Genomic DNA, 25,849 nt, shown 5'->3' on the forward strand with positions numbered 1-25,849 from the left:
ACCCCATCAAAACCCGCCAACGTCAGGCCGCGATTTTCACAAACTAATCTTATCTGGACGCGCGCGCGTAACGGCACAAATTAAATTCAATCAACATTTTAAATTACCCTTCCACTCACACAGCCACACGTCCCGCGCACACACGACGCACAATTTCGCGAAACGTCATCGACGACTGTGGTGCGATTGGGTGCAATAATCAAAAAACGATTCGCTTTTGCCGAGGACTGCTCATGGCCACTGCTACTACCACTAAACACCCCTGCTCTAGTCGGCCGAAAAGGACACAGAATGGCAAAAGGAAGAACATCGCTTCGAAAGAACCCTTCGGTTTGGTTGTGTGTGGCGGGGCGAACTGATTGCTCCGTACCTTCGAGCGCAGCGCCCGTGAGCGTGTGCGTACCATCTGGTCCGCGGACTCGCTTTCCGCGACACACTGCTACAGGCGCAACATGGGTTTAGGGAAACGAATTTCTTATTATCTATGCGCATCGGCGACGCGAGGTGAACGTTTATCACACAATCATCTTATTGCCGACAATCAGCTCCGGCGTTAAATAGACTCGCTCTCTCTCTATCTCTCTCTCGGTTCGCTCTTTTCCAACATGCTTGGCTAGCTTGAGGTCTCACGATTTCAAACAGTCGTTATATCGTGTCGAGATGAACTGAAACGTCCAGCATCGTTTCATGCTGCATATCCGATGTAAAAGGATGGCATTTCATAAAGATGTTATGTGCTTTACGCACTCCTCACTCACGAGCATATTTTTTCCTCGTAAATCGCAGCGATGTTACAGCATTCACGCTTACTTCCGGATAGCGTAGAGACGAAACGAGAGAGTGGCAAAGTGTAAAACTCTCAACTAATTTTTCTGAACCTCCAGTAATTATATCGAGCTTCTCTCACATCTCGTTCAAACGAGAACACCGAGCAATATGCGCGCTCCCGTTTCTTCTCGGCAGCTGTAACTGAATGTTGCCGGATGAGCGAGAGAAGACGTTTCTCGATTAAACTCCCAACATCCTAAGCCGGATTTCGGGTCCTGTTCGATTCAGCAATCGAAGCAATCCATCGGCTAGAAAGGATACGAAAAGAAGATTTCAAATCGCACGGACCCACAGTTTCCAACGCACACTATCTCACACAGCACACACCAGGAGAGAAGCTGCTCTCAGCGCACTCTTTTGTTGCATCTGGCGTACCACCACTACCACCAACATGGCATCCTTTGCTTTCCGTGGTGCACCAGCAATATACAAACCACGCATACAGGCGCATGTTCGCTCTCGCATACACTCGCACAGTGCCTTCAGAGGGACACACCGGATCGACCGCAACTTCGAAGGCAACTCTTGCTGCGCTGTAACATTTGTTTTTTTTCTGTTTTCGTCCAACTAATTACAGTGTGGTTACGTCAAACAACGCACGAATCGCTATCTCGCCCGAAAACAGCGAAAAGTGAAAAGACGGTATGCGGGGTGCTACACAGAAACCGTTGTTTATGCGCGGCATCGTTGTTGCGACATCGCCGGAGCAGAACACGGAGCCGGAGCGGGGCCACAGCATCACGACCGAATAGGGCCAATAATAATACCTACAACACCGTTCGGTCACACTCGCTCACTCACTCACTTTTAGTGCGCGCGGAGAGCACACACAAGGTTGACGGTTCACAATGCGCCCGCAAGCAGCTAACACATTCAATGCCTACTAAAAACCCTTTGGAACCTGCGGTGCCGAGAGCCGTGATTTGGTGCGTTAAACGCGCTTCTACTTTGTTTTGCCATGCATTTTTCAGTTCGAAAAGTGTGCTAACGTCAAACGATGAAAAGAGAGCGAGAGAGAGCGCGAGAACAGAGGAAAGGATGCGAGCCGGGAACGGGTCAAAGTGAGTGGTCGAACTGTTTCGTGTTTTACTTTATGCGCTCCTCCGTCGTCAATTGACCGATCTGAGAATGCACATGCACGAGCCAAAGAGCGAATAAGAGTGCGAATCAACGCCATCTGAATGGCGCGGTGCACCGGGATCGACGAAGTGATGGCGGGCGATGATAGTGGTCGTGTGGCCACAACAGACCACGCTCTCGCACAACACGGAAACAATCCTACCCCGTTCGCTGCGAGAGGTACCTTTTCCTGTTTCTTCTTCCCAACACACTGATCGATCCGTAGCCAACTCGTATCACTTGTTCTGAGGTTGGTGGATTCAAATTTGGTAACCACCGTTTAAATCAACCATGCGTACGCTGTGTCCTGCGTAAACGATAAAAACTTCGTGGAAGCTACGCACACACATGCCCGCTCTGGCACGTAGCTTTTATTTCTCCCCCGAGCTCCTAGCACACGCATACACCTACTAGAGTCCGTGCAGTACGCAGAGAAAGCAAAAAGACACGGAGTGACGACGATGGCGCTCCAATCAATTGGTTTGTCCGGCCCTTGCAGAAACGTCACTGGCGGGACTAAACGCCACTCTTACCCACACTCACGCGCGCTCATGCCCAAACGAACAGTTGAATAGATACCGAGAGAAAAAGAGAGCGAGAGAATGGAATAGAGAATACAATGGCGACAGAGAGAGAGAGAGAGAGATTCTTCAAGACGGTCTTCCACGAAGGCACGCATTTTTCGCTCGACCGAAGAAAAAATCTGCCTTGCCATCTAACCCAGGATGCTACATACTGCTTGATTGGAACAGGTTCGATTACGGGAACCAACCTAGCGCTCACACCGATTACGGACACTCGGCGAGGGACAACTACCGACCGCACTGCACGCGAATCACGATTAGTGTTCAATTATATTTAGAAAGTGTACTTCTTCAACACGCGATCAGTGCCACAGCGAGCGAAGCGTGAGGTAAAGATAACCAGAGCTGCACGAGCTGCACAAGCACAACACACAGCGGGACGAAGCGGCTAATCGCCAGGCTCGCGGCGGAACGGTTTCTGGTGCCACCGCTATTGACTGCTTTTCGTTCCCAATTGGCTGGTCGGGTTGAGTGTGGTGTGTTGCCTTCGCTACGGAGCGCTTGACTCTCCATCGGCGATCACCGCCTGCTGAGCATGTATTGGGAACCCTTTTAAACGCTCGCTACTCTTTTCCTCGTGCATTCCACGGTCGATAGCTACGTGCGGCTGTGTGTGTGCTGCTACGAAAGAGAGGACCTCACGGGAGAGAGAACGCGAACCGCAATGCTTCTCTGATGTTGCTCTATCTCTGTCCCTGCCGTCACCTGTCCCTTCCGCGCTAATGCGCTGCTCGACCAAACGTAATAGCCTCATTTTTTTCACTACCCCGTCAAGCCTCGTCTTTTGCGAGGAGGCGCGAGCCACCGTGGGGAAGGTATGAACGATCGATCGGCAGCACCCCCGGGGAAGCGAGCGCCGTAGAGCGTGTGATCGGGCAGAGTTCCGCGGAGGCAGCAGGTATATGCTCTCTTCGGTTAGTTCACTTTCTCAGCATCCCTCTCGAAATGCACCATTTCAGCGGTCAAACAACGGCAACATTGTACCTTTGCCGGCCGGACTCTCCTTCCGATCTCGCTTATGTTTTCGGCTGCAGCTGCAGACAGCCAGTTACTAGAAGGCATCGTTTAAAATATTATCTACACACCGCAAGCGACAAACTCGCGCAATGCGTTCCCCACCGAGATGCTCTCTTTTGTGAAGGAAGAATTAATTATGCCAAACACAAACACTCTTACATGCTGGCGCGAGGCTAGAATCGCTTTCTCTCGCTCTCTCGCTTCCTGGACCCGCTGTCAGCCGTTCTCGCCGTTTCTTGACTCATCGAACGCCGAGAACAGTTGGTCAGCAATGAGGTTGGTTCAATTGTGCTTTTTGTTAGTAAAAAACACAAATATTGCTTAAAAACCACCTGGCATGATCTAGTGTTAAATAAAGCTCTGGTTACATTACATGACCTAAGTCGCTAGCAACTGCCATTTAAAAGGGGATGGATGGTAGCGCGTAAAATGTCACGAGTTGCAGTGAAAAGAGTGGGCACGCGCGCGCGCACGCGTTTGCACGCACGCACGCATTTTAAACAAAGTCGACCCCCGGACACACGGACCGGCAGGCAGGCAGGCAACAGATGAATGATGGCGTATGGCAGGCGGGGCCATGCGTGAGATTAGATGCTAAGCATCCAGGAGACGAGAGAAAACGCAAACTTCAACTCTGAATCAGTGATTTTCTTTCTCTCCGCACGGGCATGGAACATATATCACTACACAACGCACCACGCACTTACACATGCAACCCATTCGCTTCGTGTTGTTTGATCGGGCTGCTGCGAGTAGTTTTTTTGTTTTCCCCCAGCTTCAAGTACGTCACTGTCGCTTTACCAACACACAGCAAGCTGTGAAACTTTGTTGAGGCTGCGGCAAGCATAAGCTAGAAAATGTACGTTTTGGAACCGTTACATTTTTCGTCAGCATTCGCAACGGGTGCCGACGTTTTTTTTCTTGTTTTCAACCAATCACCATTTTCTTTCCAACACTACGTCTCCTGCTATTAGTTCGACTAATGCTCCGTTATCTGGTTCAATCCTGCTCTCTGCGGAGCGTTCCGTCTGCAATCGTTCGTTAACAGAAAGAAACAAAAAAAACTCGCACTTACGCCAAATACACATGGCTAGCAAACACTGCAGTTTAAACGCACGATAGAGACACTAATTTGACGGCAATTTGCACACTGTATAAATTTTCATTTTCCTCAAAACGCCAACGAGCAACCGCGAGCGAAGCGAGTTGAGCATCGAATGAAACCCTTTGAGTGAGTGCACTAAAATGAGTGCCTATGAGACGCTTTCAGGGATAATCATCGTCCTTATTACAACATTGAATATGAATATGATTATTGTGAATGGAACATGAATGAAATGCTTTAAAGAATCAATCCAAAAAAGCAAAGATTTTCGCAAGCTTCATTTGAAAAGAGTATAAGGAACGATGTAAATAATATGGAGAATGAGACACAACACATTTTTCGATTCACTTTGACAGTTCTACTCACTCTGCCGATGTTGTCAGTCTTTGGTTTCTAGTGTTTTGCCATGGCAGGAATAGTTCGTTCGATTATCGCTGTAAAAAGTATTAGGAATATTTGCAACACATTTACGGTGCGCAAGCAACGAACATGCCGAATATCTCACTGCTTGGTAAAGAATAATTTCGATCGGTCCTCATAGCTTACTGGGTTCTTTCAGAATGTTACTCCACGACGGTACGCCAGCTCGAACCGTGTCAAACCTATCAAGAAGCCGGCAGTTACGGATCGCGATGCGAATCAGGCAAAAGCAGCGGCTATGCGCGCGGAAATTGAAGAACAGGGTGCACTTTTCGAAGGCAAACGATTTGAATCCGTAGCGCAATCTCTTTCTAGCCGAGGGTAAGTACATTGACAGCGTTAGTTTGGATTAGACGGATTTATTTTATGTCTCTACCGTCTCGTTTTGCTGTAGGTATCTCCGAGCAGTAAAGCCATACTCTCCGCCACACAACGTAAGCGAACAACTGCAATCATTAGCTAAAGCGCAAGGGATCACCGATGAAAAGCGATCATTTAGTGGACTCGAGCAAAAGTTTGCCTTTTTGGCCGCGTGTAGCGAAACCTTTGGCCATTCCGTACCGAATTCGTTGCTACACGAAGTCCACACCGTTGGTAGGTAGTCCACCGCAGGAGGAAAATGCGAGTAACTTTGGTACTCCTCGCTGATTACATTTTCTACTCCCTCCCGTAACAGATGATGCCCTTGTTTTCTATCAAACACCGATCGATACCAGACTTCCGTTGGATTTAATCGGTAGCATGGACTTACCGGAAAATCTGCACATACAACAGGAAGGCGTACGCTTTCATCCGGAGACGGACACGATGTTCGGAGGAAAGTCGGCATTCCCGAAAAGCTCAACAATCGTGACCGGATTAAAGTACAAACAGAAGTACCGTGGCCACGAGGCGAAAAAATCGTGGCCTTAGAGGCCCGGTTGCGAGGTAGCAATAGAAATGTTGTATCATGAAATAAAGTGTAGCCGTTAACAACGAATCCATTGGCTTGAAACAATTTTCTTCGCCGGTTTCATGGCCTTTCGCTCTTTCCGATGACTGGTGAGTGGGACGGCGAGAATGAGCAACAGTAAAAAAAATTCTCACTTAAGTGAGACAACTCTTCTCACTGTTATTTGTTTGTGGTCGCGAAAGCGGCAGTAAGAAATTTGGAGCTTTGGTCCTTCTTTTCGCAGTTCTTGGAACGATGGGTGGTGAAAAAGGTTATAAATGTCGGTTATGTTTGACTGAAATTGAAGAAAACGACCAATACTTCTCCGTCGACGATAAGGATGTACGCGAAAAAATGACGGTGATATTCAACTTTCCGGTGAGGACACTTTGCAACGAAGCATTCTTTCGGACATTCCCTGAACATGTTCCCGTATGCTTGCAGATCGTGCCGATGGACACATTGAATGTTATATGCGAAGGGTGTGATGCGAAGGTGGCGGACTTTCACGCATATCACGAGCAGGTGAGGCAGAATCAGGACTTGCTGTGGAGCGGAAGTGTGCAGAAGGGGGAATGTTTCGAAACGGTCAAACTGGAGGCCCCTTTGATGGACTATGAAGACTTCGAGCAGCCGATCGAGCTGTTGGAGGATGACGAAACGCAGCCCGCCGCCGTGAAGGGGGAACCGAATGATGGTGATCCAATGGCTGAAGCTTCCGGCCGAAACAGCACGCCACCGAGTGAATGTACCGTTAGCGATGAGGAACCCGAAACGGATCCGATAATGCCCCGGCGAAGGGCGAAGCGACTAAAGTTGAACGATGCGAAAGCCGACCGCCAGCAAGAGTCAACCCGAACGAGCATCAAGGAAGGCTTCGAAGAGCAAAACCGGCGTTTGCAGGAGTTCTACGAAATGAAGTGCGAACTGTGCCACGAGAAACTGGACTGCTTTACGTCGCTGAAAAATCACTACCACAAGCATCACAAGGTGCAGGGATACATAAATTGTTGCGGGCGAACCTTTAGCAGTCGGTACCGCTTGCTTGAGCACTTATCGTTCCACGTCGGATCGAGCATGGTCCGATGCGATATCTGCAACAAGAGTTTCAGCACCCGCAGCTACTTGCAGGTGCACAACAGCCGAAAGCACGGGAAGGCAGAGGACCGGCCATATAAGTGCGCTCAGTGCCATCAATCCTACGCCCTGGAATGTCATCTGAAAGCACACATGGTAACGCACGTGCGGGTGAACTGTGAAATCTGCGGCAAGCTGCTGGCGAGCAGCCTATCCCTCCGCGTACACATGGTCAACATTCACGGCAAGCGGGAAAACCTCATATGCGATAGCTGCGGAAAGGAGTTCCGGACCCGGCAAGCGTTCGACAGACACGTCAACCTACACCTGGGCATCGACCCGACGGAGCAAGTGCAGTGCACTCTGTGCTCCAAGTGGCACCGCAGCAAGCGGGCCCTGAAGGTTCACGTGCAGCTGGTACACAACGAGGCGGGCCAGACGTTCAAGTGTGACCTGTGTTCCCACGAGAGTCCCAACAGCCGGGCCATGGCAAACCACAAGCAGCGCGTACACGTTGGGGAACGGTTCGCGTGCGAAGTTTGTGGCAAGCGGTTCAAGCGGCAGCTCTATCTGAAGGAGCACATTGCGCTGCACACTGGCAAACCGCTTTACTCGTGCGAAATTTGCGGCGCAACGTTCAACTCCAACGCGAACAAGTACTCGCATCGGAAAAACAAACATCCGGTCGAGTGGGAAGCCCGGCGGAAGCTCCTGCAGCAAGAGGCGAGTGGATGAGGCGAGGTGATCGCCCGTGACGGAACGCTACGTTACACATAACGACCAAGATCTCAGCGGCATAGAGATTGTACAGTTTATTTAGGTTACACTTGGTTCACTAAAACTAAAACTTATCAAACAGAATGTACGACCATACGGCGCACTGTTTCTACACCTTTACTGCCTTTCATTTCGTTCCGGGTGCATCCTTTTCACGTTTCACCAGTTCCGGGTGCTTCCTTTTCCGGTGGTTGGCGATGTTTCCCCGCGAACTGTACTTCACGCCGCAAATTTTGCACTCGTACTTCCGAATGCCCGTATGGGTGGACAGGTGATCGCTAAGGTAGATCTTTCGACCGAACACCTTTCCGCAGTACTCGCACGGGAAACTCTTGGTCGAATGAATTCTAGTTTTGTGCTCGTAAAGCGCTCTGCTGTTGGGGTAGTTTCGGCCACAAATGTCGCACTGAAAAGTCTGCCCCTTTTGGGTGTGGTTGAAAATGATGTGGGCCCTTAAACGCTCTGCCCGCTGGAAAGCTTTTCCGCAATACCGGCAATTCACGACGACATGTTTGTCATTGCCCACGATGCCGTGGGTAAGCATCTTGTGTTTATCCATTCTCTGCTTCGAATAACTTCTATGGCCACACATCTCACAAATCAATAGGTCACCTACGTCGTGCATGTTTTGCATGTGCGTTTTGAGCGAATTGGCGTTATAGAGATTCTTACAAAGGGGGCACGGTTTTTTTTTATGACTTTGCTTGTGGCTTGACAGTGCCTTTGCGTTGGTGCACGTGTACCCACACGTGCCACACTCAAATGTTCGCTCCTCGGGCTCAGGTAGCCAGTCCACCTCCTTGTGCATGTTCTCCTCATGCCAGCGCAGGGTTCTTTGCGCGCTAAAAAGTTTGTCGCACGTTTTACAGCGATATAGACCTAGGTGATGATTGATATGCTCTTTTAACCAGTTCCGGCGGTGAAACTTTCGGTTACAACAGCGCATGTAACCGGGCGTGTCATGCACTTCCTCGTAGTGTAGCCGCAAATCGTAGAAGGTGTCATATGACCTTTGTTGCTCAGGGTTCGGGCACAGTTCGCATTTGTATTCCAAAAACTGCTTAATTAGAGCGTCACTATCGTGCTCGCTACGAGGTAGCTCGTCACGAGGTACTATAGGCAAAGTGCGAATGGGACGGGTGCCAGGCTTAGGTTTTGCTGGTCCATTTTCTTTGCCCACAGTCTGGATTTGAGCATCCGCGTCAGACGGCACCTCGACCTCGTCTAGCAGCTCACCTTCCAGTCTGTAATCAGTTGCCATGGTGGCCATAGTCTTTTCAAAGTCTCTAGCATGTTCCGTTTCCACAAGAGATTCGATGTCCGTAAATGTATTGATTTTTCGACCCGATTCCATTTTCACAAGGTCCGCCAAAGCAGCAATGTCCTCGCTGAAGTAGTCGCTCTCTTCGTCCAAAGCCTCCAAAACAGGTTCGGCATCTAGCTGATGCATCTGCTCTTCGTCTTCAGGCGTTATATCGGGGCAGAATGTGGTCCGAATTTGGTCCTGACCAACCGTGTCGTCTTCGATGAAGCTGCCAGAATAACGGGTTTCCATCTCGGTGTCATCGGCTGAGGCGAGTGCGGAGCGTTTAGGATTCACGTGCGATGCTTCGGCAAGGGAAGTATTTCCGAAAATATATTCGCGATTCAGCAGCTCTTGTACGGCCTGCACTCGCTGGCTGAACCAACTGAAGTCACGCACCCAGCAGAAGCATTTCCAACAAACCTCTGCCGGAAAGTGGTCCTCATCGGCAACCTGAAACAACATCATAGCAGCAGATTCGGGTAGCAAGTTGTAGTTGCTGCCACTTACCACGAAACAAAAGACGCGCTCCATCATCGCGCGCAGCTGTTCATTTTTCAAGGGCGTCTGCCTCTTGTTCCTTATCGAGCACAAGCATAGCCTACACAATAAGCTCATTTTGATAAAATTAACAATCACGTTCAAAGTCAACACACGATTTTGATTCTAAAAAACACTGCGACAAACGCATTTCGTTTCGGAATGGAAACCATTTCGGATTGTGACGTTTGTTGTCGGTTAGCGTGCTTCACTTCAACCGATTCACAGTCGTTTATAGCACCCGACTTATTTCTCCACAAGAATACGTACCATTTTTCAACGTGTTTAAATGAGTGTTGCTTTAGTGTTTTCCCAAAACCGTGGCACAATATTATTGTGGCTGAACTTATGAAAAGCCTTTGGAAATTAAGATCAATTGTACTTTTCGGTGTATTTAGTTCGTCTTATTGTTGCTCCTTCATTGCCTTCCACTCGGCCGCGTGACGTGATTTGCGATGTTTGTAATAATTGGCTTTCGAATTGAACGTCGCTTCGCAAATATCGCACGAGTACAACCGGCGAGCCGTGTGCGAAGCTAGGTGCTCGGTGAGGTAAATTTTCTGCTTAAAACGCTTGCCACACTGCTCACAGGCAAAGTTTTTTTCGACGTGTACCCGCCGCTTGTGGTACTGGAGCGCCTTGCTGTTAGGGCTTTTATGGTCGCAAATGTCGCACCGGAACACTTGCCCCTCTTCCAGATGCATATAGCGTATGTGTTGTTTCAGATTATGCTTCCCTTGAACAGACTTTGCGCAGTAGCCGCATTGCACTTTCTCCGACGTGCCGATGCCCGCGTGCAGCATAATATGCCTCTTCATGGCCAGTTTTGTGCACATTTGCTTCCCACATACATCACAGATCAGCATCTGCCGCTCTCCGTGCATTTCGGTAGTGTGCTTTTTGATGTAGCTTGCGCTGAAGGTTTTCTTGCAAACCGGGCACGCTTTCGTTTCATGCTTGAACATGTGAACTCTAAGTTGCGTTCGCGAGCAGAACGCTTCCGCGCAGTTCTCACAGCGGTGGTCACGATGTGGCGGCGATGTGGCTCCTGATCCGTGCTTGGTTTGCTTGTGCACTACCATGTATGATCGGCTGCTGAACGATTTATCACAAACATCGCAACGGATTGCACCCTGATGGTGCGCTATGTGTTCCATCACACGAAACCGTCGGGAAAACTGCTTGCCACAGCACCGCAGGTAGCCACGTGTGCCATGCGTCTTGCGGTAGTGCGCCGTAAGTTTTGAGAAACTACCAAAGTCCTTTCCACTATCCTCGGGACACAATTCGCAGCATAGTTTAAAGAACTTCTGTATGGTCCGATCGCTCTCATGCAGTTTCTCCGACTGTCCTTCACAAGCGCGTACTTCTGGCTCATTATGTTCATGGCAGCACGCCTCGGGTTCAGCTGGCAGCTCATTGTCACTACCCGTAGTGCTGTTAGCTTCGTATGAAAGCGGATTACGTAGCGCTTTGTCCGGTTCAACGGGGAACGTCGATCCCTTACAAACGGTGACGCAAAAGTCATGCTGCTCTGTTGGTTCCTTGAGCGCACTATCGGAGAGTGGATCAGTCCTCACGGCCAAGTAATCTCGCTCCAGTCGCTCCTGATTGGACTGCACTTCCTGGGTGAAGTTGTAAAAGTCACGTACTTTTGAGCAGCACCGAGAGCAAACTTCTGTTGGCAAATGCTCTGAAAACTACATTAAGAAAAGTTCATTTAGAGTGGTAGCGAAACACACGCCGAAAGTGCATATTACTAACTGCGAAACCGAAAACGCTATCCAGCATGGGTCGAAACTGATCATCGCGAATAGAAATCTCACCTTCGGCACCTACGTTTTGCAAACATAATCGGCAAATTGAGTACATTTCAGTTTACTAAATAAACTACGGTGTTGTTTACAATGGAATCTTGACAACCCAGTGACAGTAAAGGATCTGATTATGCTGCCTGTTTTTGGGCCTCACAATATTATTGTGGCACTGTGCAATATTCCATCGGCCGTTGGGCAGAATGTCCAAAAAACATGAATATAAACAGTTTATGTTGGAGTTTATTCAAGTTTACCGCCAATTGCCGGCCCTGTGGGACCAGAAAAGTGCCGATTATAATAACAGAGTTACGAAAGCGGAACAGTATGAGGTGCTGGTCGAAAAGTATCGAGAACGATATCCGGACTCCACGAAGGTAGACGTTGTGCAGAAAATAAACTCTTTGCGGACCAACTTCCGGAAGGAACTCAAACGGATTCGCGATGCCGAACGCTATGGCGGACGGGCGGTAGAATCTTCCCAGTGGTACTTTGAAGCAATAAGTTTCCTCGATTCTGACGCATCGAAAGATGGTTCAATGTCAACGGAGCATACATACTGCGTACCGGAGCAATCTGAGGGATGTAAAGTAAATCTGAGCATAGCTGAGGACGTTGGTACTTTAATCAAAATCGAGGTGGAACCAGTAAGTAGTCTGTGGTAGTCATAACACATAAATTCTATAAATCAATAATCAATCGGATAATGTTACAGGCAAAAAAACCTCGAGCTATTACGATGAAAGAAGAAATAGATTCACAAAACGATCTAGTTGAAGCTGCTTGCGAGGGCCTTCACGAAGGACCAGACGATAATGATATACTAGCTGCCGCCTGGGCAGTTGAACTTCGGAGCATGCACTGGCAGCAGCAGCTTTTGGCCAAGAAGGCTATCAATGACATTTTATTCGAGGGACAAATGGGGACCTTGCACCGCCATTCGGTCGAAATTAACGCCACTCGCTGCGACACCCAGTCCAGTACTCCAATCGAACACAAAAGCACTAACTATGACGCTTAGCGGCGTTGCAAGCCCCAATGCACTTCACTTAAGTTTAGACCCCGAAGAACTAATGAACGGCGATACGGGATCTATACTTGCCAATAGATTTAGTTGTAAAATATACAGATGTTGTGGTTAATCCTTTTTGTTTTATTTATCTTGTTTCGTTTACCGCAGTTTCGCCACTAACCACGCAAACTAATACTAACAGTACGGTGGAGGAGTTCGGCTTCTAGCCAACGAAGCGATGCCCTTGAGAGTCATTTATGTGACGAGGGGTTGATCATCCGATCGGCCCTTTTCTCGTATCGATCGCAAACGCTTTTGAGTTTCCCACTCGATGGGATGCTTGTTTTTCCGGTGTGTGAAATGGTTGGCGTGAGAGTTGAACTGAACGCCGCAAATATCGCACGTGTAGAGTGGCTTTCCCGTGTGCGATGCGATGTGCTCGCGAAGGTACAGTCTCCGCTTGAATCGCTTTCCACAGTACTCACATTCGTGCTTTTCCTCTACGTGCACACGCTGCTTGTGGTAAGCCAGGGCACGGCTGTTGGGGCTCTCGTGCTGGCAGACATCGCAGCGAAACACTTGCCCTTCCTCGTAGTGCAGGTAGCGCACGTGCTTTTTCAGGTTGTATTTCCCGTTGAACCACTTTTGGCAGAACAGACATTGCATTTTCTCGACCAGATCCAGCCCCAGGTGCTCCTTCATGTGGCGCTCCATCGCCAGCTTCGTGCGAAACATTTTCCCACACGTGGCACATATCTGGTTCGCATCATTGCTGTGCATCTGGGCGACATGAACCTTCAACGCATGATGGCTGGAAAGGACTTTTTTGCAGATGCGGCACTCCTCCTGTACGTGCAGCATTTCGTGCGCCCGCAACAGATACCGCTTTGGGTAGCCGACGCCACACTTGTCGCACTTGTACGGCCGGTCCGCCTCGCTGCCGTGACTTTTGGCTATGTGCAGCGCCAGGTAGCGCCGTGTTTTGTAGCTCTTCTTACAAAATTCGCACTTTATAGTGCCCCGATGAACGGCGATGTGGTCGATCAGGGTGTAGCGGTGGAAGAACTGCTTATTGCAGCACCGAATGTAGCACCGCGTACCGTGCTCCTGCGGGTAGTGCTCCTGGAGCTGTGCGAAGGACTCCATTCGCGCCGAACATATTTCGCATTCCAACGTGTAGAATTCTTTTATCCGTTCATCCTTCTCCTGTTGCCTCACTAGATTGTTGGTATCGGATTTGTCTTTGGCTTTACTTTTTCCCGAGTTACTCAGACGAGTAGTTTCGCCGTGCCGACCCCCTGTTCCTTCGTCAGATGAATCCGAGGCTTCACCGCACGCCGCATCGTTCACTGGCTCCACCATAAGTATGACTCGTTCAGGACTCGGAGGACTCGCATCCTCGTCGTTGGTTTCAGTGGTAGAGAACTCATGCGCTGTCGAAGCAGGTTCTAGTTTCACCTTTTCGAGCTCTTCATTCGCTTCCGCTACCTGGCCGAGTAGCTGCTCCTGGTTCGCCCGTACCTGTTGGCTGTACGTATGAAACTCGGACACCGCCGTATCGCATCTCTGGCAAACTTGAACCGGCAGCAGAACATCGTCGCATATCTGTGTTTGTACGTGGAGGAAAAGTGTACTGTAAAAGTATCGACGGAAGGGCTGATCACCCTGCAAATCATACTCACGCTAAACAGAAACACCTTTTCTAGCTTCTTGCGAAAATTTTCGTTCAAAATGGATGTCCCTGCGTTGCACTGCACGGTTTCCAGACAAAGTCGGCACTTTTCATTCATTTTCTAGCCATTAATATCCTCTTGCACCATTGGCACTGCAAAAACGCAGTCGACCGCGCTCGTACACAACGGATCCACAAGGCACAAGGCGACTGTGGAAGGATCCGACGCGGGTGGTACTCTACTGGCCAAAAGTTTTGGTACAAACTTGACACTTAAGTTGAGAAATGAAATTGTACATTGACGATTCTTAGAAAAAGTGTAGTTTGCATTAAAAGTTGCATATTTTTATTGTTCGACTTTGCATCTCACCAGACCATGCGCGCCTTATGCTATTATCTACAACGGCTCTGTTTTCGCGTCGTCGGTGGGACTTTTCATCTGGGCATCCAAGTACGCCTGTTTCCGTGCTTCCCACTCGACGGGATGCTTGCTTTTGCGGTGGTTGTAGCAATTCGCATTGGAATTGAACGTGGCGCTACAAACATCGCACGAGTAAAGCGGCTTGCCGGTGTGGGAAGCAATGTGCTCGCGAAGATACAGCTTGCGTTTGAAACGTTTACCGCAAAACTCACACGCGAACTTCTCCTCCACGTGCACACGCTTCTTATGATCCAACAGGGCGCGACTGTTGGGGCTCACGTGCTGACAGACGTCGCACCGGAACACTTGGCCATCTTCGATGTGCATAAACCGGATGTGCTTCCTCAGATTGTACTTGCCGTGGAACCAGCGCTGGCACACGTGGCACTGTACTTTCTGCACCACCTCAACGCCCAGATGCTCGTTGATGTGGCGTTCCATGGCCTGCTTGGTGCGAAACTCCTTGCCACATACGTCGCAAATCTGGTTGCCGTCAGTTCCGTGCATGTGCGAGACGTGCGTTTTCAGTGCGTACTTCGACGAAACTACTTTGTCGCAGATCGGACACTTCTCCGCCAGGTGATTCGCTTGGTGGGCTTTCAGCAGATGCTCTTTGTGGAACGACTGGCGGCACTTGGTGCACTTAAATGGGCGGTCTTCTTCGCGGCTATGACTCTTCATCATGTGCAGCGCCAGATAGCGGCTGCTTTTGTAGGTTTTGTGGCAGATGTCGCATTTGATCGTTCCCTGGTGACCAGCCATGTGATCCAACAGCTGGAACCGGCGGAATAGTTGCTTATCACAGCAGCGGATGTAGCCCTTTATGGCGTGTTCCCTTCGGTAGTGTGATTGGAGGTGCGTCAAGTTTTCCAGCTTCATGGAACAAACCTCGCACTCGAATTTGTAAAATTCCTGTATTCGCTGGTCGTCTTCCTGCTTAGCAATCTCCTCTGTGTCCGATTTATCGCCTTCCGATTTTAGCTTAGCAGTAATACCACGGGAATGCTTTTCAGTTTTCACCATCCTTTGGCGGTGCCTCCTAAGTTTCATTCCCGTTGGGCCAGACCTAACCGAGTCGTCATCGTCATCATTTTCGTCGATCTCGTCGTCCAAATCATTCGCTCGCGGGCGGTAGTCTGCATCAGCGTTACGTTCAGTATTTTGATCAGCCGGTGTGGGAGGCTCGTTTGACTCTATCTTTACCGAAACAGGAACCTCCGCAAACTCGATATCGTAAATTTCGCCCTCGGTCACGGGTTCAATTTTAACCTCTTCGTTCACTTCATTTTTCCGTTCTTTGAGATGTACCCAAAGCTGCTGCTGGTTGGCCTCTACCTGGAGACTGTACGTGTAGAATTCCGATACCAGCGATTGGCATCGTTGGCAAACATTTTCCGGGAGCGCTTCATCTGCAACGATCTACACAGGACAGCAAGCGATTAGGAGGGAGCATTCCAAAGTGAGCCAAATCACTAACCGAAAAGTTGAACACAGTTTCAATCATTTTCCGGAAGGTATCGTCGATAAGGAATGTTGCATCCGCAAAACTAAAACCATCCAAACAAAGACGACACTTTTCATTCATTTTATTTCTTCCCAAACACGGCTTTGCGTGTTTTTGTGAAGAAACTGCTATTTTTTGTTGACGCTGCGCCTGTCATACACAAAAGATCCACAACAACAAGAGCCATATTTTCTTGCATGAGCTCAATGGCAACTTGAAATGTCAAAACAAAGCCCAGACAGTGCTGCGCAAAATTTGACCGCACCAAGGTATCGGTTCCATGAATGCGCACGGTAATGAAATCTATTCTATATTTAATCAGTACTCTTGTCTATACACAGTGTTTACTCATCTCTCTCTCGGCTTTCAATCGCTTGTTGGCTTCCCATTCGACGGGATGCTTGTTTTTGCGATGCGTGAAGCGATTGGCCTTGGAGTTGAACTTGATGCCACAGATTTCGCAAGAATAAAGCGCGTTGCCCGTGTGCGATGCAATGTGCTCGCGAAGGTTGGGCCTCCGCTTGAATCGCTTTCCGCAGTACTCGCACTCGTACTTCTCTTCAACGTGGACCCGTAGCTTGTGGTTGGCTAACGCCCGGCTGTTGGGGCTCTCGTGCTGGCAGACATCGCAGCGAAACTCTTGTCCCTCCTCATTGTGCAGAAAGCGAATGTGCTTCTTCAGGTTGTACTTCCCGTTGAACCACTTTTTACAGTATTCACACTGCATTCGCTCGACCAACTCTAGCCCCAGATGCTCCTTGATGTGCCGCTCTATGGCCGCTTTAGTGCGGAATACTTTCCCGCACGTGTCACAGATGTGATTGCCATCGTCACCGTGCATTTGGGCAATGTGCACCTTCAGCGATTGGTTGTTGGACAGCACCTTTTTACAGATGCGACACTCCTCTTGCACGTGCAAAGCGCGGTGCGCCTTTAAGAGGTACGACTTCGGGTACGATACGTGACATTGGTCGCATTTGAACGGCCGGTCTTCCTCTCGGCTGTGTGTTTTCGCCATGTGCAGCGTCAAGTAGCGGTTCGATTTGTAGCTCTTCTTGCATATTTCACATCGAATCGAACCGCTGTGGGCGTCTATGTGGTCCAATAGTAGATACCGACGATAGAATAGTCTGTCACAGCAGCGAACGTATCCCGTTACATTATGCACCTGGCGATAATGATCCTGCAGATCCGTGAAGTCATTCAACGGTGTGGAACACAGCTCACACTCCAGACTGAAAAAGTTTCTTATCCGCTGCTCTTTTTCCAGTTGCTTGGCTTGTGTTGTGCATTTTGATTTATCTGCACGTTCAGTCTTGGCCAGTGCGTCCGCTACTTCTTTTTTTAGGTTTCGACCCCTGCGTCGGCCATTAACTACCGCTTCGCTTCCTTCATCATCCTCTTGCTTATCCTCCTCATCGTTTAACAGCCTGTCCTCTCCTTTAAAGTCATCGCTCGATGCTGAATCACTATCACTGTCTTCGACAGTTCCCTTCAGAGTTTCGTCCTTCACAGAGTCCTCCTCTAGGCCGATATCGTTTGCCTCTGTTTCGAACAAATGTTCATCAAACAACGGCTCCACTTTTACTGTAGTAAGAGGGAATGCTTCGTTGGTTTCATTTAAAACGTGCAGTGACGAGAGCTGTTTCTGATTCGTTTGAACTTGCATGTAATAGCTGTGAAACTCGTCCACTGTATTCTGGCAATGCTGGCAAACCCGTTCCGGAAGAGCTTCTTCGACCGCGATCTAAGGCAAACCATGGAAAGAGGTTTGGTAACAAATCCGTAGCGCACACCTTCGATGAACAACTTACTGTGAACTGGAAAATTGTAGCCAGTTGTTTACTGAACTGAATGTCCAAAATGGATACGTATTTTTCGCACTGCAACATTTTCAAACAAAGGCGACACTTTTCGTTCATTTTGGACGAAACTCAGCTACTCTGCTCCCTAAAAACGTGTGCTTGATCCACTAATACTTTATCTGTTGATTATTTATCCACCGAGTAAATTGTTTATTGTTTGCTTGGCCTCACCTGTCAAACAGCTCGTATACATTTGATCCATAAAGCAGCAGGGGACGAGCTTCAACAAGATTGCCATAGTAGCCGTTGTAAATTATTATTTTCACTTCACCGAGAGAAAGATCAACGATTCTGTGTTTTCTTTCGGAAATTGTGGCCAATAAAATATAGTTAAAACCAATCGATTCGGTGCACATAAAACGCCGAAGATGACAGAAGGAAGCGGTTTAAAAGCTATAGATGAATTTATTTTGACTGATCATGCTGCTTTCGAAGTGACCGCATGCTTCGAGATCTTCACTAGAATGTTTGAACCTTTACATCTATCACGTGATAGGTTCTCCTTGCTTACGGACTGGTTTTCTGAGGGTTGATTCTCCGGAGGAGTTCCTGCTTCCTCTACCTGCGCCCACGTGGCTTTTACGACGGTGGGCGTACAGATTGCCGCTCGAATTAAACGTTGCTGTGCACAGATTGCAAGAGTACAGGGGTTGACCCGTATGAGAGGCGACGTGTTCCCTAAGATAGATTTTGCGTTTGAAACGTTTCCCGCAAAATTCGCACGAAAACTTCTCCTCCACGTGCACCCGTTGCTTATGGTGGGAGAGGGCACGCGTATTCGGATACTTCTGCAAACAAATATCGCACTGAAATATTTGTCCCTGTTCGGTGTGTACGTGTTTGACGTGTCTTTGAAGAACGTAAATTCCTCTAAACCATTTCTGACACTGGCCACACTGAACTCGCTCGACCGTTTCAAGCCCCATGTGCATGTTCATGTGCCGTTCCATAGTCTGCTTGGTAGTCATTTCTTTACCACAGATATCACAAATTAGGTTAGGTGTTTTTTTATGAATCATTGCTATGTGCATCTTCAAAGCACTCTGGTTGCTCAGCATTTTGCCACAGGTTGGACACGGTTCCTGCTTATGGCGCTTCAAGTGCGACTTCAGCAAGTACGCCTTTGGGAACGACTGATGACACTTATCACACTTGAACGGCTTCGCTTCCGGTCCACTGTGTTGCTGAAGCTTATGCAGCTGAAGCGTGTCGATGCTGTTGTAGGTTTTGCTGCAAATATCGCACCGTATTGTGCCCAAATGTACTTCCAAATGTTCGAGGGCTAGACACTTCTTTTTAAACGTGCGATCACAACAGCGAACAAAGCCACCGGTGTTATGCTCTGTTCGGTAATGGGCCAGAAGTTCTGAAAACGAATCTGAAACATTTGCACAAACTTCGCATGACAAATGATAAAAATTCTTCAATCGTTGTTCGTCTTCCTCGGAAGCTTGTCGTCGTTTTCTTCTATCAGTATACGCAGCACCCAACGGCGCACTACAGTGCTGCCGTGGAGGGCGGCATCGCTTTACTTTCTTCGGCTTCGTTTCCTGTTGATCCCCCAAAGGATCATTAAAGTCAGCATTGTCTGACTGGGACATTGGGCTACTATGGACACTGTCTTCGTCGCCTGTGACTTCTCTTTTTACCACAACTTCTTCGTTGACCAGGGCTTCATCAGTGGTTGGATTAGTTGAATGAGTCTCTTCTTGAAGTTCCTTGACAGTATTGTAAATTACTTCAAGACAATTGCTCGGAGCGGGTATTGCATGCAGCTCGTTTCCGGCAAACTCTGTTTTCACGTCATCCGACAAACCCACTGTTCCATTGGGGCCTTCTTCTACTTTTAGCGAGTACAAATAGTCTTGATTTGTACGAACTTTTTGCCGGAAGGCAATGAAACTATCTATTGTTCCGGTGCAATTCCCACATGCATTAGTTGGTAGCCACGATAGTGCAGGCATGATCTGGAAAAGCGATTTTTTACGAGGATAATGTAGGATCTGGTTCATTCTCATGTGCTTCCTTACCTCAACGTCCAACAATAGTCGCATCTTTTCTTGCAGCAGTTCGTTTGCAATAGGTAATCCTTCTTTATCTGATAAACCCTCCAAACACAGCCGACATTTTTGTGACAAATTATGCATTGTGGACGATGTTCCCAAGATGCGGGCTCACACGTCCCGTCGCACTTCGAGCAGAATGAATTTCGTGAAAATGTGTTTCGTACAATTAATCGACAATAAACAATGGATCTGGACGCATCTGACGTTTATCTATCGCCGAATGAAGAAAACAAAACGATTTTTGAAGTTTCGAAAACCAAACAGAAAACATTCAAATTCCGAAACTTTTCGACACTTGCTTTTATGGCAAACTGCGCCACTTTAATTTATTTGAATGTGCTCCTTATTCCCATGTGTTCTTTATTTTACATACAAACATGTGACAATATTTTTCATAATGAAACTGTTTTTAGTCGCCGTTTATTGATATCCAATGTTTATGGTTGCATTTGATTTAATGTTACACCTTAAAAAGAAGCGGAATAAATAGCATGGTGAGATTTGGAGACGTTCTGAACTAGCGTGGTTTACTTTCGGGCGATTCCTTTTCCTTCTTCGCTTGTTGCAAAGCAGCCAGTTCGGCTGGGTGTGCTGTTTTGCGATGGAAATATTTGGAAGAGTGGAATTTGAAAGTTAAATCGCAAAATTCGCAGGCGTACAGACGCTTGTCGGTATGAACTGCAAAATGATCCCGCAAGGAATCTTTCTTCTTAAACCGTTTTCCGCAAATCTCGCATTTATGTTTCTCTTCACCGTGCGTTGTCTGCTTGTGCGTCGCTAGTGAGCGACTGTTGGGGTATGTCTGTTGGCAAACATCGCAGGAAAATGTTTGTCCTTGTTCGAGGTGCATGTGTTGGATATGCTTTTTAAGCACATAGTTTCCTTTAAACCATTTCTCACACTGGCCACACTGAACTCGCTTGACAGTATCACGCCCCATGTGCATATTCATGTGCCGCTCCATAGTCTGTTTTGTGCCAATTTCTTTACCGCAGATGTCGCAAATAAGATTTGGTACGTTCCCGTGCATCGTTGCTATATGCACCTTCAGGGCACTCCGGTTTCCCAACATCTTGCCACAAGTTGGACACGGTTCCTGCTTGTGGCGCTGTAGGTGGGATTTCAGCAAGTACGGCTTTGGAAACGACTGATGACACTTATCACACTTGTATGGTTTCGCTTCCGGACCACTGTGCCTTTCGAGTTTGTGTAGCTTAAGCGAATTAGCGCTGTAGTATGTTTTATTGCAAATATCGCACCTTATTGTGCCCATATGTCCACCCAGATGTTCTAGCGCTAGATATTTCTTCTTGAACGTGCGGTCACAGCAGCGCACAAACCCCCCCGTGTTATGCTCTGTCCGGTAATGGGCCAGAAGATCTGAAAACGATTCCGAAACTGTTGCACAAACTTCACAGGCAAGATGATAAAAATCCTTTAATCGTTGTTCGTCTTCCTCGGTAGCTTTCCGTCGCTTTGACGCTTTATCACTATCGGCAGCAACTAACGATGAACTCGAGTGACGCCTTCGAGGACGACCACGCTTTACTTTCTTCTTTTGCTGTTTTGCGGCCAAAGGATCGCTAGAATCTTCATGGTCTGACTGTGCCCTACGGCTATTACAAACAATGTCTTCATCGGATGATAGTTCCTTTTTCACTACAACTTCTTCATTTACGGGAGCTATTCCAGTGGTTGAATTGTTCTCTCCTTCAAGTTCCTTACCAGAATTGTAAGTTACCTCCAGACAATGGGTAGGTATAGATGTCGAAGGCAAGGCATCAATGTTTTCGGGAAGTGCTGCTTTCACGTCCTGTGACAAACTCACTGCTCCATTGGGACCTTCTTCTACTTTCAGTGAGTACAAATAGTTTTGGTTTGTGCGAACTTTCTGCCTGAAGGCAATGAAATTATCTATTATTCCTGCGCAATTGAAGCATGACTTGGTTGGTAGCCACGATAGATCAGGCATGATCTGAAAAAGCGATGTTTTACGTGAATGATTTCGGCCCATTCTAATGATCCCTTACCTCAAAGTCCAACAATAGTCTCAACTTTTCTTGCAGCTCTTCGTCTGCAATGGGAAATCCTTTCGTATCCGCCAAGCTTTCCAAGCACAGCCGACACTGATGCGACAGGTTATGCATTCTAAACGATGTCCCTAGCCACGGGCACGGACTTACAGTTCCGGTTATATCTCGAAAAATATGGATTTTGTGAAAATTTGTTTGATGCAATTGATCAACAATAAACACGTCTGGATCTGGACGCGATTGACGTTTACAATTTTGACAAATAAACAAAAAAATATGTTTGAAGTTTCGAAAACCAAATACCAAAAGAACAAGCCAGTGTCAACGTAGACAATTTTGGTTGAACTAGAATAAAAACTCGGTCTGTTGGAGGCAGTTTTTGAGTTATCTGTACAAAAAGCTGTTTAATTTGCTCAAGATGAAACAAGCCACAAGTAAGTAGGGGGCTTTCAATGGATAGAGTGGTGGATGATTAACGTTCGATTAAACCAACATACGGCTTTTTCTCTCGCTTTCTTTCTCGGACGCAATCCTTGCTAGATCACGGCTATGGCAATCACCTAAAGTACCTCAGTCTAGCCACTCTTACGCTACAGAATGCAATTTTGGCACTAAGTATGCGCCATTCGCGAACCAGAGCCGGTGATATGTTCCTCAGTTCGACCGCCGTGGTGATGGCTGAGGTGGTCAAGCTCGTCACTAGTCTGCTGCTTGTGTTTTTCGAGGAAGGCAAACGCTTTCAACAGTTTCGCGCCTCGCTTGAACAGACGATTTTGAAACAACCGGTCGATACGCTCAAAATGTGCATCCCGTCGTTGCTGTACATTGTGCAGAATAATCTGCTCTATGTTTCCGCGTCGCACCTGGATGCCGCCACCAACCAGGTGTCCTACCAGCTGAAGATACTGACGACGGCCGTGTTCGCGGTGCTGATACTACGTCGACGTTTGCAACCCTCGCAGTGGGCAGCCCTTGTCTTTCTGGTAATTGGCGTTGCCTGCGTACAGTTGGCGCAAACAGATGGGGAAAAAACCTCTTTCCGTGAGGCGAACGGTCCGGAGCAGAACCGATTGCTCGGATTCACTGCTGTGCTTGGGGCCTGTTTTCTTTCCGGCTTAGCCGGCATCTACTTTGAGAAGATGCTAAAGGGAGCAGACATTTCGATCTGGATGAGAAATATACAGTTGAGCCTACTATCGCTACCGATCGGTTTGCTGACCTGCGTCGTCAACGATGGATCCCAGTTATATACCCATGGGTTCTTTCACGGGTACGATGCGTTCGTGCTCTACTTGATCCTGCTGCAGGCAGTCGGCGGGCTGATCGTGGCCGTTGTCGTGAAGTACGCGGACAACATACTGAAAGGCTTCGCTACTTCGCTAGCGATCATAATTTCATGTGTCGCTTCGATATTCTTGTTCGAGTTTCGTCTTACGCTGCAGTTCACCGTTGGTGCCGTTCTCGTAATCGGATCTATCTTCTTGTACGGTTACGATGCATCTGGCCAAAAATCCGGGAAGGTACCGATGCTTTTGTTCGGCGGCCAACGAACAGCCAAGCAGCAAGCGAATTTTGAGGCAGAAGAAAGGCTTCTGGCGGAAAAGGTGTAACAATCCATGCACGCCAAACTTAGATAGTGTACATGACTATTTTGTTGAGTGAGAACTTTGAGACAACACTTATTAGTATTTGAAAAGTATGATTTTATTTGATTTGCCAACACATCTTACAAAGTAACTTTCAAGTAAATAAGGTTAAATATTAAGGTAAATAAATAACATGGTGAGATGTGAAGAGGTTCTTCTGTCTAGCGTGGTTTACTTTCGGTCGATTTTTTTATCTCTTCCGTTTTCGCTTCCTTTAAGGCAGCCGATTCGGCGGGGTGTGCTGTTTTGCGATGGAAATATTTAGATGAGCTGAACTTGAACGTTAAATCGCAAATTTCGCAGGCGTATGGTCGCTTGTCAGTATGAACTGCCAAATGATCCCGCAGCGAATCCTTCTTCCTAAACCGTTTCCCGCAGATCTCGCATTCATGTTTGTCTTCGCCGTGTGAACATTGCTTATGCGCCTTTAAAGCGCGACTGTTGGGGTATGTCTGCTGGCAAACATCGCAGGGAAATGTTTGTCCTTGTTCGAGGTGTATGTGCTTGATATGCTTTCTAAGCACGTGGTATCCTTTGAACCATTTCTGGCACTGGCTACACTGAACTCGCTCAACGGTGTCACGCCCCATGTGCATATTCATGTGCCGTTCCATAGTCTGTTTTGTGCCAATTTCTTTACCGCAGATATCGCAAATCAGATTTGGTTCACGGTTCCCGTGCATCGTTGCTATATGCACCTTCAGAGCACCTCGATTTCCCAGCATCTTGCCACAAGTTGGACATGGTTCCTGCTTATGGCGCTGTAGATGGGATTTCAGCAAGTACGCTTTTGGAAACGACTGATGACACTTATCACATTTGAACGGTTTCGCTTCCGGACCACTGTGTTGCTGAAGCTTGTGCAGTTGAAGCGTGTCGACGCTGTTGTAGGTTTTGTTGCAAATGTCGCACCGTATTTTACCTAAATGTACTTCTAGATGTTCGACGGCTAGACACTTTTTCTTAATCATACGATCACAACAGCGAACAAAACCACCCGTGTTATGCTCTGTCCGGTAATGGCCCAGAAGATCCGAAAACGAGTCCGAAACTGTTGAACAAATTTCACAAACCAGCTGATAAAAATCCTTCAATCGTTGCTCGTTTTCGGCTTTTCGTTGCTTTTTGTAATCGGTATCGGTAACTGTTAATCGCGGACTAGAGTGTTGCTTTCGTGGACGGCCTCGCTTTGCTTTTACGGTCTTGTTTTGCTGTTTTTCGGCCAAAGGATCGCTAGAATCTTCATGGATAGATTGTGTTCTTGGGCTAATGCTGCCAATATCTTCATCGAATAATGGTTCCCTTTTAACTTCAACTTCTTGGTTGGAGGTTGGATTGGTTGAATGGGTCTCTTCTTCAAGTTCCTTGACAGGAGCGTAAATTACTTCAAGACAGCTGCTTGGAGCGGGTATTGCAGGCAGCTCGTCGATATTTGCGGCAAACTCTGTTTTCACGTCATCCGACAGACCCACTGTTCCATTGGGGCCTTCTTCTACTTTTAGCGAGTACAAATAGTTTTGATTTGTACGAACTTTTTGCCGGAAGGCGATGAAACGATCTATTGTTCCGGTGCAATTCCCGCATGCATTTGTTGGTAGCCACGATAGATCAGGCATGATCTGGAGAAGCAATGTTTTACGTGAATAATATAGGATCTTAATGTCCATTCTCACGTTCGCTTACCTCAAAGTCCAACAATAGTCTCAACTTTTCTTGCAACACTTCGTCTGCAATGGGCAATCCTTTCGTATCCGCTAAGCTCTCCAAGCACAGCCTACACTGATGCGACAGGTTATGCATTCTGAACGATGTCCCGAGTTACGGCCACGGATAGGATCACAGTTCCGGTTGTAACTAAAAAATACGGATTTTGTGAAAATTTGTTTGATGCAATTGATCAACAATAAACACGTCCGGAACGCAGCTGACGTTTATGATTTTGACAAAAGCAGAAAATTAGAAGTTTTGAAGTTTCGAAAATCAAACAGAAAACATTCAGATTCCGAAGCCGTATGGCACACTGAGATTTTAGTATTATTTGAGTGGACATGAAACAAAAAGCTATAAAAGTTTAACCAAATTTATTTTGGCATGTTTTCTCTTTCTTCGCAATCT

At 47.7% G+C, this 25,849-nt stretch overlaps 9 protein-coding genes across 10 annotated transcripts; 4 read left to right on the forward strand and 5 right to left on the reverse strand.

Annotated features, from left to right (window-relative positions):
* The first annotated feature begins 5,034 nt into the window (after window positions 1-5,034).
* On the forward strand, window positions 5,035-6,043 carry LOC131216729 (uncharacterized). 2 transcript variants are annotated; one of them, XM_058211288.1, is made up of 4 exons: window positions 5,035-5,125; window positions 5,213-5,394; window positions 5,468-5,667; window positions 5,750-6,043. In XM_058211288.1, the coding sequence occupies exons 1-4, from the start codon at window positions 5,060-5,062 to the stop codon at window positions 5,983-5,985; spliced, it is 684 nt and encodes a 227-aa protein (XP_058067271.1). In that variant the 5' UTR covers window positions 5,035-5,059; the 3' UTR covers window positions 5,986-6,043. The 2 variants fall into 2 exon arrangements, with proteins under 2 accessions (XP_058067271.1, XP_058067270.1); XM_058211287.1 differs by having other exon boundaries at window positions 5,056-5,125; window positions 5,195-5,394.
* A 177-nt stretch (window positions 6,044-6,220) lies between these two features.
* Window positions 6,221-7,911, forward strand: LOC131215968 (transcription factor grauzone-like). The gene is made up of 2 exons (XM_058210364.1): window positions 6,221-6,382; window positions 6,449-7,911. Exons 1-2 carry the CDS (start codon window positions 6,260-6,262, stop codon window positions 7,814-7,816), a joined length of 1,491 nt encoding a protein of 496 aa, XP_058066347.1. The 5' UTR covers window positions 6,221-6,259; the 3' UTR covers window positions 7,817-7,911.
* LOC131215513 (GDNF-inducible zinc finger protein 1-like) lies at window positions 7,879-9,848 on the reverse strand. The gene is made up of 2 exons (XM_058209907.1): window positions 9,672-9,848; window positions 7,879-9,614 (listed from the first exon to the last, which is right to left on the reverse strand). The coding sequence occupies exons 1-2, from the start codon at window positions 9,777-9,779 to the stop codon at window positions 7,986-7,988; spliced, it is 1,737 nt and encodes a 578-aa protein (XP_058065890.1). The 5' UTR covers window positions 9,780-9,848; the 3' UTR covers window positions 7,879-7,985.
* Window positions 9,849-10,006: 158 nt separating this feature from the next.
* Window positions 10,007-11,492, reverse strand: LOC131215969 (transcription factor grauzone-like). Its single transcript, XM_058210365.1, has 2 exons — window positions 11,466-11,492; window positions 10,007-11,401 (listed from the first exon to the last, which is right to left on the reverse strand). Exons 1-2 carry the CDS (start codon window positions 11,490-11,492, stop codon window positions 10,106-10,108), a joined length of 1,323 nt encoding a protein of 440 aa, XP_058066348.1. The 3' UTR covers window positions 10,007-10,105.
* Window positions 11,493-11,690: 198 nt separating this feature from the next.
* Window positions 11,691-12,614, forward strand: LOC131216652 (uncharacterized). Its single transcript, XM_058211201.1, has 2 exons — window positions 11,691-12,162; window positions 12,231-12,614. Exons 1-2 carry the CDS (start codon window positions 11,719-11,721, stop codon window positions 12,534-12,536), a joined length of 750 nt encoding a protein of 249 aa, XP_058067184.1. The 5' UTR covers window positions 11,691-11,718; the 3' UTR covers window positions 12,537-12,614.
* Window positions 12,615-12,677: 63 nt separating this feature from the next.
* Window positions 12,678-16,224, reverse strand: LOC131215970 (transcription factor grauzone-like). Its single transcript, XM_058210366.1, has 3 exons — window positions 16,098-16,224; window positions 14,618-16,039; window positions 12,678-14,132 (listed from the first exon to the last, which is right to left on the reverse strand). The coding sequence occupies exons 1-3, from the start codon at window positions 16,203-16,205 to the stop codon at window positions 12,783-12,785; spliced, it is 2,880 nt and encodes a 959-aa protein (XP_058066349.1). The 5' UTR covers window positions 16,206-16,224; the 3' UTR covers window positions 12,678-12,782.
* A 165-nt stretch (window positions 16,225-16,389) lies between these two features.
* LOC131215971 (zinc finger protein 845-like) lies at window positions 16,390-20,199 on the reverse strand. The gene is made up of 3 exons (XM_058210367.1): window positions 20,020-20,199; window positions 18,501-19,956; window positions 16,390-17,669 (listed from the first exon to the last, which is right to left on the reverse strand). Exons 1-3 carry the CDS (start codon window positions 20,134-20,136, stop codon window positions 16,456-16,458), a joined length of 2,787 nt encoding a protein of 928 aa, XP_058066350.1. The 5' UTR covers window positions 20,137-20,199; the 3' UTR covers window positions 16,390-16,455.
* Window positions 20,200-20,441: 242 nt separating this feature from the next.
* On the reverse strand, window positions 20,442-22,267 carry LOC131210352 (zinc finger protein 62 homolog). Its single transcript, XM_058203588.1, has 2 exons — window positions 22,086-22,267; window positions 20,442-22,030 (listed from the first exon to the last, which is right to left on the reverse strand). Exons 1-2 carry the CDS (start codon window positions 22,200-22,202, stop codon window positions 20,573-20,575), a joined length of 1,575 nt encoding a protein of 524 aa, XP_058059571.1. The 5' UTR covers window positions 22,203-22,267; the 3' UTR covers window positions 20,442-20,572.
* Window positions 22,268-22,438: 171 nt separating this feature from the next.
* LOC131210390 (UDP-N-acetylglucosamine transporter) lies at window positions 22,439-23,754 on the forward strand. Its single transcript, XM_058203635.1, has 2 exons — window positions 22,439-22,522; window positions 22,629-23,754. Exons 1-2 carry the CDS (start codon window positions 22,507-22,509, stop codon window positions 23,696-23,698), a joined length of 1,086 nt encoding a protein of 361 aa, XP_058059618.1. The 5' UTR covers window positions 22,439-22,506; the 3' UTR covers window positions 23,699-23,754.
* The last annotated feature ends 2,095 nt before the right edge of the window (window positions 23,755-25,849 follow it).

Source organism: Anopheles bellator, chromosome 1 (genome assembly GCF_943735745.2).
Source record: "Anopheles bellator chromosome 1, idAnoBellAS_SP24_06.2, whole genome shotgun sequence".
In the NCBI taxonomy this organism is placed as follows: Eukaryota; Metazoa; Arthropoda; class Insecta; order Diptera; family Culicidae; genus Anopheles; species Anopheles bellator.

Coding starts and splice junctions, on each gene's coding strand:
- LOC131216729 (XM_058211287.1), top strand. CDS start 5,060: ATGGCAGGAATAGTTCGTTCGATTATCGCTGTAAAAAGTATTAGGAAT. Junction 5,126..5,194: donor ATATTTGCAACACATTTACG/GTGCGCAAGCAA, acceptor CGGTCCTCATAG/CTTACTGGGTTCTTTCAGAA. Junction 5,395..5,467: donor CAATCTCTTTCTAGCCGAGG/GTAAGTACATTG, acceptor GTTTTGCTGTAG/GTATCTCCGAGCAGTAAAGC.
- LOC131215968 (XM_058210364.1), top strand. CDS start 6,260: ATGGGTGGTGAAAAAGGTTATAAATGTCGGTTATGTTTGACTGAAATT. Junction 6,383..6,448: donor CGGTGATATTCAACTTTCCG/GTGAGGACACTT, acceptor GTATGCTTGCAG/ATCGTGCCGATGGACACATT.
- LOC131215513 (XM_058209907.1), bottom strand. CDS start 9,779: ATGAGCTTATTGTGTAGGCTATGCTTGTGCTCGATAAGGAACAAGAGG. Junction 9,615..9,671: donor AGCGCGTCTTTTGTTTCGTG/GTAAGTGGCAGC, acceptor ATGTTGTTTCAG/GTTGCCGATGAGGACCACTT.
- LOC131215969 (XM_058210365.1), bottom strand. CDS start 11,492: ATGCTGGATAGCGTTTTCGGTTTCGCA. Junction 11,402..11,465: donor ATAGCGTTTTCGGTTTCGCA/GTTAGTAATATG, acceptor TTCTTAATGTAG/TTTTCAGAGCATTTGCCAAC.
- LOC131216652 (XM_058211201.1), top strand. CDS start 11,719: ATGTCCAAAAAACATGAATATAAACAGTTTATGTTGGAGTTTATTCAA. Junction 12,163..12,230: donor TCAAAATCGAGGTGGAACCA/GTAAGTAGTCTG, acceptor ATAATGTTACAG/GCAAAAAAACCTCGAGCTAT.
- LOC131215970 (XM_058210366.1), bottom strand. CDS start 16,205: ATGAATGAAAAGTGTCGTCTTTGTTTGGATGGTTTTAGTTTTGCGGAT. Junction 16,040..16,097: donor AAACTGTGTTCAACTTTTCG/GTTAGTGATTTG, acceptor TGTCCTGTGTAG/ATCGTTGCAGATGAAGCGCT. Junction 14,133..14,617: donor TGAAAAGTCCCACCGACGAC/GCGAAAACAGAG, acceptor GTACAAACACAG/ATATGCGACGATGTTCTGCT.
- LOC131215971 (XM_058210367.1), bottom strand. CDS start 20,136: ATGCATAATTTGTCACAAAAATGTCGGCTGTGTTTGGAGGGTTTATCA. Junction 19,957..20,019: donor GACTATTGTTGGACGTTGAG/GTAAGGAAGCAC, acceptor TCGCTTTTCCAG/ATCATGCCTGCACTATCGTG. Junction 17,670..18,500: donor AACCCTCAGAAAACCAGTCC/GTAAGCAAGGAG, acceptor TGTTCGAAACAG/AGGCAAACGATATCGGCCTA.
- LOC131210352 (XM_058203588.1), bottom strand. CDS start 22,202: ATGCATAACCTGTCGCATCAGTGTCGGCTGTGCTTGGAAAGCTTGGCG. Junction 22,031..22,085: donor GACTATTGTTGGACTTTGAG/GTAAGGGATCAT, acceptor TCGCTTTTTCAG/ATCATGCCTGATCTATCGTG.